This window comes from Chinchilla lanigera, unplaced genomic scaffold, assembly GCF_000276665.1.
Source record: "Chinchilla lanigera isolate Chin_1 unplaced genomic scaffold, ChiLan1.0 scaffold00045, whole genome shotgun sequence".
Lineage (NCBI taxonomy): Eukaryota > Metazoa > Chordata > Mammalia > Rodentia > Chinchillidae > Chinchilla > Chinchilla lanigera.
In genome coordinates this window covers 11,682,809-11,695,510 of record NW_004955446.1, presented here as the reverse complement: position 1 = coordinate 11,695,510, position 12,702 = coordinate 11,682,809, and the positions used below count along the sequence as shown (strand labels likewise).

The window sequence follows — 12,702 nt, the reverse complement described above, 5'->3', positions numbered from 1 at the left end:
CCGTAAGAAAATAAAAAGAAAAGCCAGAAAGTAAAAGTAAATGTTTATAAATCATATAACCAAACAAAGCGCTTGTAATTAAATATATAAAATTTTTCATATCTGAAAAATAGGGAAATAATTCCATTTTAAAACTTAGCAAAAGTCTTAGAATACACCCATTATTAAAGGAGATAAATATATGGTAAATAAATATGTAAAAAGCTGCTCAGTACCATTTGTTCTTAGGGAAATTCAACTTAAAACTACAAGGACTTACCAGAACATGCCTATTAAAATGACCAAAATAAAGTCAAAACAAAGGAAAGGTGCACAATATGAAGTGCTGGTGAAGATAGTAGCAACTGGAACTTTTGCACATTTCTAGTGGGAACATAGAATGATTTCTCTGGAAAACAATTTGGTGATCCCTTCTAAAATTAAACATACATTATCTATATGACCCAGATATCCCACTTCTAGATATGTAGCTAAAGAAACAAAACTTACATTCACACAAAAACCTGTTCTTAAAATGTTTATACAGCACTATCATAACTGCCTCAAACTGCAAACATCCCTGTGTCCTTCAGTAGGAAAATGAATAAACTGTGCTTCACTCATACAGTGGAATACTACTCAGTGATGAAAAAGATCAGGCTACTGATATATGTAACAGTATAGATAGCTCTCAAACATATTCTGCTAGGTGACATAAGTCAATCTTAAAAGGTTACATAGTGTATACAGGCCAGGCTTCTCTAATCTGAAAGTGTGAAATTGAAATGCTCCAAAATCTGAGACTTCTGAGCACCAACATAACACCACCAGTAGAAAATCTCTAACTTGACCCCATGTGACAAGTGGTAGTCAAAATTCAGACACACTAAAAGCACAGTATAAAATTACTTTTAGGTCATGTGTGTAAATGTAAAAAAATTTATGTTTTTACTTGAGTCTCATTCCAACACATCTTATTTTACATATAAAGAGTCTACTCTTTATATGTAGATTTTACATATAAATGAGTCTCATTCCAACACATCTTATATTATATATACAGTTTTGGGAGGCTGAAGCAGGAGGATTGCTGTGAATCTGAGGCCAGCCTGGACAATATAGCAAGATCTTGTCTAAAAAAATATGGAAATATTCCAAATATCAAAAATTTCAGAAGTGAAAAACCCCTTGGGGCCTAAACATTTTTGCTAAGGGATATTTAACCTGTATTTCTGTGTATATAATATTCTGGAAAAGGCAAAACAAGAAAGAGAGAGAGTCAATCAGTGCTTGCCAGGGCCTAGGATGTGAGGGGCTTCACTGTAGAAGGGCAACAAGAGTTGATTCTGACATTGTTCTGTTTTGTGGTGATTATGTTTTTGTTTGTTTGTTTTTTGGTACCGGCACTTAAACTCAGGACTTTATGCTTGCCAGACAGGTGCTTGTGCCACTCAGCTATATCCCCAGTGATTACATGTTAAAACTCATAGGCTTCAGCAGCACATACACTAAAAACTCATAGACTTGTATACCAAAAAAAAAAAAAATTTACTGTATGTATATAAAAAGAAAACCAATATTTTCTCCCAGATTTGTATGGATTAAAAATTTATAGAAAAACCATGCTTGTGTCTCTGTGTGTTTTATGCGCATTGAGGCAGGGAGCCAATCTATCTTCCCAATACATGGCTAACTTTTCTTAGTGCCACTTATTAACGCGACAGTGTCATATTTTTATAGCCTGACCAATTTACATATTTTTCTACCTTTCCTCTTTTCCTTATGCCCCAAGAAATTGTAGATTTTGTGCTGAATACCAGGGAGGGGGAGATAAGAAAAAGAATCTTTCTATTGCTAAAAGCCAAACTCTAAACTGAGAGCAGATCTGGGGCAAGGGAAAAACACTGAACTAAGTCTACAAAGGGTGATTTCTTCCCTAATCCTAGAAAGAGATTCCTGCAGCCCTTGCTGCTGTCAGGCGGATGTTCCACTAAGGCAATAAGAGAACAAAGAATGGCTGGATTCAAGAGCAGTGGACCAGCACTTTGCTTCCTTGGCACACTTGATTCTCCACATGGTTTAAGTCAAGACTGAGTAAACTGTATTTTGGATGACATACTGGGGTCACACTACTGTGTCCCACAGTTACTTTTTCTGGAGGGTGGGGAGGGGAGAAGCAAAGGGCAAGGCACCGTTCCTGTGAATGGGGCTTTCCATGAAAAATAATGGCTGCTTTCTTCTGTAAAGGAGGGCCGGGAAGGCCTCTCCCCAGCCTGGTGCTAAGGCCTGAACCCTAGGCAGATGTGTGCTCTTGAGACACCCAAGCAAACTTGCAGGTGTGGAGGCAGGCGGGGGCTGAGCAGGGAAGACTCAGTTGAGGCCTTTTATGAAGGGGCTTGGACTGAGCATTTGGGCAGCACAAATGTATACAGCATGGCCTCCTTGTCCCCACCCATAGATTATGTCCTCTGTCACTTAAACATCCTTCTCCTCCTTAAGTTATGCTATAGTAGCAATTTTATGGCATCTAATATAGCCATATATTATTTTCAGTTCTGCAATCTATCACGCCTCCTGTTTGAAAATGGCAGGCATGATTTGTTTCATTTTATGCAGGAAAGGTTTCCAGATGACCTTATTTATTCTACAATATGAAGCACCAGTAGATTGTGTCATCCCATTTAGAGAATATACTACCAATAAAGTCAGTAGTGGAGGGTTGAACATTGATCTAGTCAGGTTTACCAACATGCAGCAATTTACTTTGAAGCTGTGTGAATTCCATGCCCCACTTACAGGACTTGCTAAGGGAGACTATTTTAATTCCTCTTACCATCAGTATGGAAGAGACCCAGAAGTATGGTGGAATGGGAGGATTTAAATTATCTCACTGAGGAATGAGGGGAACATATGGATGACATTTGGTTAATGCACCAAGGGCTTTGGTGACAAATGTGTAGCCCTGGATTTCAAGTTTCAATAGTTTCTTTCTTATTGCTAAGCTTCAGGATAGTACTGCAAACACAGCAGACTGATCTCAGCCGTCCCACAGGGAGCTGAAGTTCAGGGCCCATGATTTGGAAGAAACAGCAGTGACAAGCAGCGGGCTGAGGTGGTGATCTCCAGACCTCAAGAGAGGGTGGGAGTAAGGAGGCAGCAATGGGTGAGGTCAGTAGCCAAGAACTCATTTACAAAACATGTGAACACTGTCCAGAGCATTCCCAGAAATACACAGGGAGGAGAACTTGATAAAACACTATCCTCCCTGAAGATAAATGCATTGCTTAGAAGAGTGAATTGTGACCTCATAGATTGATGAATTTTGGCTCATTTAAAATATATGTGCTGTTTCTAGGTCGTGCATTCTGTGTCATTAATCTTAGGTAAGTACTGCAATGTTTGTAATTTCACAGATTTACGATTGCTTTTATGTGTAGAAGGACTAGTTCTCCATTTTCCCTCTGTATTTAAAAAAAAAATTACTTATTTTTTCCCCTTCTCGTCTCATAAAAACTTTCTGTAGTTAAATCTTTCACTAGGAAAGGGAAGTCATAATGGTTGCAAACACTTAAAGCACTTAAACCTATGAAAATTTTGAAAAATCAAATGACTAACAGGATGTTATGGAGTCAGTGTGAAGACATGGTTGTGTGTTCAGCATGAAACAAAACACTGGCATTAAAATGACTGACCGGTAAATGTGGCACTTGAGTTGAACGTTCAAGCAGGACCTGGGCTCTATTTTTCTTCCTTCTTCCCTAACCACAGGGATTGAACTCAGAGCCTCACAGAAGATGCCAGGCAAGAGCTCTACCACTGAGCTACATCCTTAGCCCCTTTCAATTTTTACTTTAAGACAAGGGCTCACTAAGTTGCCCAGGCAGCCTCCCAACTAGCTGAGGTTACAGGCATGTGGCGCCATGCCCCGCCAAGAACTGGACTCTCTTTGAGCTTATACTTCCCTTTCAAATCGCATAGGACCTGATCTTCCGTACTCTTTCTTTGCCTTTTTCTTTCTTCCCTGAGGCCTAGGGAACTGGATTGTCTGTACTAAGTGTGTGCAGAGCTAGTTCTAGGGGTATTTTGATGTAGGAAAGCTTCTCTTTTGCCCTTCTTTCTGAAATTTCTTCCTTTCTTTTCCTTATGAATCCTTCAGTTTTTCTCTTCATGCTAACATACTTCCTTCTGACCTGCTCGGGATCAACACCTGCTCTTAGGGAAAAGTCTAATTTCAATGATTTATACCTTAGTTGTAATTAAAATCAACATGCTAACCACCTGCAGCTTCTAACACCCATGTGGTATCTCTATTTTTCTTATGTTAAAATAATTCCAGATATTGGGGGAGATGCCTTCATAGGACATCTAAAATTATGATAAGCAAGTGGTTAATTTTACACTTTAAAAGGGTACAAAACCAAACATAATATGTAAACCTTGTACTTCTTTTCAACAGCCATTGTTATATTTTCCTTGTATTTCCCTTGACTCGGTGCCTAACAAAAACAATGGTTAGGCAGGCAGGACATTGTAGGTGAAATGTTCTAAATTTAGAAGTCACAGGTGCAAACCTCCGCGGAGGTGCTAACTGGCACTGAGATAAATCTTTTCAACTTTCTGTACCCATCTTCCTTTTCCAGCCAATATAATTTCAGTGATTGAAAGAAACCTGATAAGGTCCCATGCGATTCTATGAGCCCATTTGGCTTTGAAACTAAAACCTCATTTAAGCTCTCCTCTGAATAACAAGAACTTGTTAACTTATGACATAATCCAGGAATGAAGAAGAAAATAAAACCTACCATTAAGATCAGAAAGAGTATACAGCAGGAAGCTGATCTACAGAAAGCCTTCTTAGAACACTAAAAACATTTACAAAAAAGTGGAAAATCTGACAATACCATAGTCACAGCACTTCTCTCCATAACAATGATTTTCCCTTCTCTTACTAGAATAGAGCAACTTTTACTGCCATAAACACGTATTACCGGCAAGAAGGATATAGTCATATAGAATGACTCCTTAAGCATCTTTCTTTTACGATTAACATTTGGGGGGGATGTTTGGTAGTTTCCAGAATTTTCTGAGTTGCCACGGATACCTGTCGTCCACATCCAGAGCCTGCAGGTTACACTCAGGGACTCTTGCCAGTTCACTAATGATGTTGCTGAACCCCGCGGCTGCGGCAATGTGTGCGCACGTCTTCCCACTCTCGTCATCGTAGTTGATGATAGACGGCCCCTGATGGTGGCTCAGAATGATGGAACATAAGATTCTATTTCCACTCTGAAAAACAGAGTCAAAGAAAGTCCATGATGACCAAGCCTGTGCTCTTTCCTGTTAAGATAAAAATATGAAATAAAAAAAATATGAGACAGAGACAGGGAGACAGAGAAGCAGACACAGAGAAAGGCAGAGAGCAGGAAAGGAAAAAAAAAAGAAAAAGAAAATATATTCCATACAAATAATCTCTGAAAGGACAAAATTACAACAATGTAGGCAAGATGTCGATTAGTTTTATTTTTTATTCTAAAGTCAGGCAAGTCCTCATTCTATAAACTCCAATAAGTGTTTTCCAATGGGCTGACTGGAAGAGTTTGGTTGTACAGACAAAGAATGGCTGAAAACAGTGGAAACAACAAAGACCAGATTGATCATTTCAAAGCTACTTTTCTTTTAAGGCAGGGACGGAGAGACAGAAGAACAAAAAAATAACTGGTTGACATCAGATTACTTCAGGTTACTTTTTATAAGAATGAAAGAATGTAAGAATTAAAGAAGAACTCTGTCATGCCCATTGGTCTGTTTGGGAAATTTAGCTATTACCTCTCTCCTTCTCTCTGCTGATTTTTCTGAAAGTGAAATAACAAGTTGCTTTTGGTCAGGAGAGCTGAAACTTAAGCCCAGAACTCTGTTTTGATTTATAATCTGTCTGTTGGGGCCTAATGTGGAGACCTAGTTCAAATCAATGTCCTCCCAGAAGTTTCATTTAATATTACCAACAAATTTCCACTTACCTCAGTTTTCTGTAGGGATTTTTGTGTCCCCTAAGAGATAAACTCTCTGCCATAATTAGTGAACTAAGGAGGTACTTAAATATAGGTAAAGTTGACTAACATCAGACATAGTTCGATGGACAGACATCTGAACAACTATTTTTTCATTAGGTCCGTTCATATTGTTTCCCTGTGAAGATTGAAAACTGGCACAGTTACTTTTATTTATTTACTTTTTGAGGTAGCAACTCTCCATGTTACCCAGGCAGATCTTGCACTCCTGGGATCAAGTGATCTTCCTGTCTCTGCTTCCCAAGTAACTGGGACTACAAGTGTGTACCACTCTGTCTGGCTATAATTTTTATGTTAAGAAAGCCCCATAAGATTATGGTTAGCTAGGCATGGTGGCCATGCTTATAATCCCAGCACTGTGGGATGCTGAGGCAGGAGGATCTTAAATTCAAGCTCAGCCTGGGCAACTTAGGCAGTGTGAAGTCCCTGGGTTCAATTCATAATATGCCAAAAAGAAAAAGCAATTTTAAAGAAAGCAACCAGGAAATGATCATGGGTAAAAAATGGACCAGTGGCATAATGATGTGTTATCATGTCTCTTTAGACCTGTCACAGTGATTTCTATGTTATTGTGTCACACTCTGGGGATTCTTCCCATGATTTCAGACCCTCACAAGTGACTGTGACCTGCTTTGCAGGAGGGCACATGTGCAAGCTTCATCCTCTCTGAGTCTGTCTGTGCCAGGCCTTGCCAGGGACAGCAGACAGCAGTGGTGGCTGGCCAGGAGGCAAGGAGCTGAGGGCTGAAAATCTGTCCCGGGAAGTTGGGAGGCAGTACTGTGTGACTGGAGTCTCCGCTGTCCTATCAGACATTACTTACAAAACAACTGAGAATTTCCAGATGGCGATCACAGAGCACTGTCTACCTCAAGCACATGGTTTTCTTCTGAGCACTTGACTTCCTGTGGCTATACTGGTCACATGCCCATAATGTGGTCCCTGCCTAAAGATATCTTCCTCTCTTCCTTTAACCTTTCTTCTTACATCTCCTTCCTCCTCTGTCCTTTCTTTGTCTAACAGGGATTTAAATATACCTTTGATCAGCTACTTATATTCTATGGGGTGCCTGTCCTCAGAAGTCTGCAACTCTGAGCACACTGAGACCTCTACACTCATTTTATCAACTTTTCTCAGATTTGTTCACTTGATGTTATTAAATGTATTTTGAAGGGATCTAACACATATTTCAAGCAGTCATGAGACACTTTTCTTTGAAAGCACTAGCCACTGGAGAAGGAAGACAGAAAAGAATGCCAACTCAGTGAATTTATTTTGTTTACAATTTCCTGGAAGAGTAAAAGAATTCAGGTTGCCAGGGTGATACAAAGGGCAAGCTGCTCCTTCCCAGTTTCCCCTCTGGGGAAGAAGGAACATTAAGCACAGATGGAAAAACAAAATCATACTCCTCCTCTCTCCTCCCCTTCTTTTTTCTCCTCCTCTTCCTCCTTCTATTCTTCTCCCTGTTGGGAGAGAAGCTTGGAAGTGGTAAACTGAACAAAGGACCCTTGTGTCTGCCTCTTGTGGGATGCTGACCAGCTGGTCTCAGGCAGCAGGTGTCTTGGGAGCTGGAACACTTAGACGGCTTCTCTGCATAAGGGAAATAGACTCCATTCTTGCTCTCCATTACCCTTCTCACTCAAAAGATCTTTTCTTCTGAATTTTCCAGACAATTCCTTTGCCTTTACACCTGGATTTCACTTTTAGTATTATCACTTATATTTTCCCTTTCTTTTAAAATCCTCCTAAGGCCATAGCTGTATTTACTGAGTGAACACTCTGCTTGAAAGCTTTTGAAACCATTCCTCACACTAACTTTCTTAATTCTGACAACAACCCCATGAGCCAGGTGCTATTGTCATTCCCATATGGCAGAGGTTAGAGAATGAAGACACAGAAGAATTAAATAACTTTCCCACTGTCATAGCTGAGAGGTAGACAAGCCAGGACTGACTCTGTAGAATCCTTGTGTTTCACAACCTCACCCTCTGTCACTGACAGAAGGAATGATTGTTCAGTCCTGCTCTGGTTGTTCAATCCTGCCTGCTCCTACTAGGGGAGTGACGGGGAAAATGGCTGCTCAGAGCTGCAACATCAGTAGCAGTGATGGTGCCTCGTCATCTGAGGCCGCTTTAGAGTTAAACAGAAGGTCCTTTAAAAGCTTCTTCTAGGAAGGTTGCCATGGCGCATCCTCATGAGAATTTAAAGGAGCCCTAGAGAGCCCTGGATTGTAAGCCAGGGCCCTGGACGATGGTCTCTTGGCGACAGTATCTTCCTCTTACCAATCTGGACTGGGTGTCAGCCAAGGGAAGTCTCAGATCTAGGAGACCAGGGAGAGCCGCAGAGACCAGACAGCACCAGGAAAGAAGAAATGGGAATGCTGTCCACATGGGCCCTTAGGAAAAATAAAGAGTGCATTTACATTTGGTGGCAATGTTACTAAATAGGGGGAAGTAATATTGTACACATCCTATTCTTGCTGAGATCTAGAATTCTACATGAAGTGGCCAAATCAGGAATGTGGAATTATTTTCATAGTATTTTATGTTCTTTGTTTTTACCCATGGGCCATGTCTTCATGTGCTCCTGAAACTGTTGGAAACTATCTGAGTCCTAGTTGTTTTCTCTTTATACTTTCTGGGGAAGGAGAGTTGGGAAAGCCTGACTCAGAAGAAAACTTGCCAAGGAGAAAGTTGAATTACTTCATGATAATTTTATTATAGACAGAGTGATTTTAAAAACAACAAGGAGATTCTGTTATTATTATTGGGGACTCTTTGTGGGAGGCTTAGAACTAATTGGTCATTTATTAATATACGACTGGGGGATTAATTCTATGGTGGCTTCCTTTTGGAGGGAACCCCAATCTTTCTTGTCTTGAATGGTAAGATATGTTTGCATTGCTTGTCCTGTGATGGTGACTATAGAAAATAAAGACCAGCATTTTAGTCACACACCCTTCTTAAAGCACTGGGTAGTTTGTGAATTGAAGCGATCACTGTGGCACACAAGTTCAGCTGGAGCCAGGCACGTTAGACTGCGATGGGGATGTACAAGTCTGTGCAGTGTGAACATTTGAGAATTGAAGGTTTGGGGCTGACAAGAGGGAGGATGGCTTTTGGATCCAAGCTTTTTGCGTGGCCTGGATCCCAGATGCTGCTGAACCCAGAAGCTTGGGGGCTGACTCTTCCTGACAGAAAGTGCAGGACAGAATTGGTGGAAGGGAGTGAGCATGTTGCTGAAATACTGTATTTCATGGAGATCCTGATGCTTAATATGGCCAAACTGCTGTGTCAGTATGAAGAACGGACCTGGCTTCTGCTTCTAGTTGCCTGCAGAAAATGAAATCTTCATGCTTGGAGACTGTGTAGTTCCTGCTAAAGTTACAACTGGGAACATTCTGCTGAAATGCAGCCTAGTAAATAGTAACTCTCCATAAGTATTTGCTGCACAGTGAATATATACATGTGCAGAACCAGCTTTTATAATCTACGAGCAAAAGCAAACAGAGCTGAATTTCACCCACTCATTTTGGCTTCTCTTTCTTCTCCTTATTGCTGTCCTGTCATTGTCTTTTCAGTTTCTTATTAGCTCTAGGCAAGTTCCTGTTTTCCTTTATTTTGCTTATTTCCTCTCTGCAATTGAACAGAGGGAACTGACACATGAAAGCCACTTTAACTTAGCCTTTTAAGACTCCAGCTTTCCAAACAGGTGTTACAGTTTAGATTTGCAGTGTCCCCCAAAACCATGTGTCAAAGGCTTGGTCACCATCCTGTGGCACCACTGGGAAATGGTGGAATCTTTAAGAGGTGCAGCCCAGGAAAAGAAAGTTAGGTAATGGGGAAGGCGGTCCCTTAAGGGGATTTTTGGGCCCCTAGCCCTTTTGCCATTTTCCTTCCTGGATATTACTAAATGAGCAGCTTTGCTCCCCCATGTGCTTCTGCCTGACCACAAGCCTAAAAGCAATGCAGCCAGTCAGTCGTGGCCTGGGAAAAGCCTCTGAAAAAGCGAGCCAAAATAAATCTTTAAATCTCCATTCAATGTGTTTATCTCTATTTCAGATGTTTTGGCCACAAGGACAGAAAGTTGACTAACACAGCAGGTCAGGGTCTCTGCTCCCAGAGTAATGGGACTGGTTTCATAAACTTGATTTTCTCTTTGTTTGCTCTGGACTTATGTAGCTTTGAGTCATTCTCTTATCAAGCACAGGGAGTTCTTTGGCACGAGATCCTGTGTGAGTACTGAGTACACCTGGGCAAAAGATGACTTCCTTATGCCCTATTTTCCCACCTAGAAACTCAAAATATAGATTAAAAGACTTGTAAAGTCCTTTCCAGCTCAAAGATTTTTTTCACCTAACAGGGTGGATCCACTGGTATATAGCATTCATAATTCTTTTCACAATCTGATTTTACTTTGAGTTAAAATATATGTCAGTATTTTGACACAGTTTGAAGGGTTGACAGAGATCAACTCTGTGTGTTAATTTTCCTAACCACATATTGAATAAACAAACATGAAATAATTATTTTATATGTAGTGCAGTTTTTTCTTTCTGTCCTCAGTTAAGGAGTATGCTGAAAGAACATGTTACTGAGGAATATCCAAAATAAACTCATTTTCGTGTGTGTTTGTGTGGTGAAATTTGAGGACAGTAATACTTTCCCTTTTTACTGGTTGGCCATGATGCCTAGAATTGTTATTAGAAAAATTTCATGGTATTAAGGTACTATACTCCCAGAAGGCATGGTTAAGATGAAAATATGTCTAGAACTCTTGTTAGATCCATAACAGAAGTGAAGTCATAAGAAAAACTGATGATCCCAAGATTAAAGAGACAGAAAAATATAAAGAATCATGACATCTCACAAGACAAACCTCTGTAGGGACCAGTGCTGGGACAGGTAAACTAAACTGTAGTTGGAGAACTGCCAAAGACTTCACATGGATAAGTCTGAGAGTCATAATTTTAGAAGGATCCACACATAGAGTGTGTGTATGTGTATGGGGGGCTCATAATTTTCTGAGTCTTGCCTCCCTGAACTTAATCAGGTTTTTACAACAAATGTCAGGAAAAAACATGTCAGAAAAACATTCCTATGTGTTTTTGATAAGGGGAAGGAAAAGGAACCATTGTGAAATACAACAGGACATTCAAGAGCAACTAGGTAAATAGAGCCTAATATGCTGGAGTTTCATCAGAGCCTGACTTACCTTAGGGATGGAAAATAACCAACTGTAGCCCAGTACTCTGTTTTAGGTAGCCATCTTGCCCCACTTAAGGGGAGGTGGAAAAAGGCCTGAGAACCTCTTGTAAAAGTCATAGCCCAGAGGCACATGCTCATTAAAGACTCAGACCTAGCTAGCCATGGTGAGGCAGGAGACTGGGGTATGGAAGGCTGGCTAGAAAACAGGATGCAACCTGCCAATGATGAAGATCCAGAATGGACACTGAAAATATGATTTGCTATGTCAATCATGGCCAAGATGTGTGGACAGAGAAAATTCTGATAAACCAAATCAGAGAATTCAAAAGATGGTGGCCACTGAATTCATTGCCACTGTGATCTTCCTGTTCTGCTGTCCTCTTATTTCTGCAGTGGCTCATCTTGCTTAAAGGACATATCTCTTCTTGTTCTTTTTTCTTCTCTCTTTCCTTTTCTTCCTTCATTTAAAATAAAAGTTACATTTACCTGCTCATTGGTTGTCCCAGTCAATTTTTTGAGCCACTCAGAAAAAGTCTGTAATCACACTACACCATGCCATCTGACAAAAATGGGGCTATAAAGTGCTTCTTTGTCCTTAAACCTTACTATCACATTACTAAAGCCTCTTTCTATCAGTTTCTTTTATTCAATACATCACGTCTGGCATATAAGAAAAGATAACAACACATACTGAAAGGACAAAAAACCCAAAACAAAACAAACTAAAAAGACCATACAATTTGGAGAGAGAGCAAGCATCTGAGCCAGATATGACAGGGCTGTTGGAATTATCAAGCTGGGAATTTAAACTAACTGTAATTAATTTGCTAAGGGCCCTAATGGATAAAACAGAAAACATACAAAAACTTATAGGCAATGCAAGTAAAGTGATGGAAAATCTAAGAAAGCATCAAAAAGAAATTCTACAGATTAAAAACACTTCCTTTAATAGACCAGTAGACTTGACATAGCTAAGGAAATGATCTCTGAGCTTAAGAATGTCTATATAGAAATTTCCAAAATTGAAAGGCTGCAAAAAGCATATTAGAATGATGAAGCACTGTGGGTCAACTGCAAAAGGTTTAATGTTCAGGTAATGAGACTATCAGAAGAAGAAAGACAGGGACAGAAGAAATAACTGAAACAATAATGATGAGAAATCCCGTAAATTAGTATTAGATACCAAAGCTGAGAAAACATTGAAAAAGGTAAATGTCAAAAACCTACATCCAGGCATATAATTTTTAAACTACAGAATATCAAAGGTAAGGAAAGACCTTGAAAGAAGCCAAGCAGGAGAAAAATTCTTTCTATAGAAGGCAAAGTTAAGAATTACATAAGACTTTTCAGAAATCATGCAAGCTGAAAAGTGTGAAGTGAAACACTTAAAGTTATGAGAGAGAGAAAAAAATCCCTTACCAACCTAGAAATCTGTAGTCTGTGAAATCGTC

The 12,702-nt window shown here is 39.9% G+C and overlaps 1 protein-coding gene across 3 annotated transcripts in view; it reads right to left on the bottom strand.

Annotated features, from left to right (window-relative positions):
* Ankrd55 (ankyrin repeat domain 55) overlaps positions 1-12,702 on the bottom strand; it is a 91,374-nt gene that overhangs the window by 18,180 nt on the left and 60,492 nt on the right. For all 3 annotated transcript variants that reach the window (XM_005392685.2, XM_005392686.2, XM_005392687.2), the window contains one exon: positions 5,081-5,265. In XM_005392685.2, the coding sequence (XP_005392742.1) occupies positions 5,081-5,265 (185 nt within the window). The remainder of the gene's footprint in view (positions 1-5,080; positions 5,266-12,702) is intronic.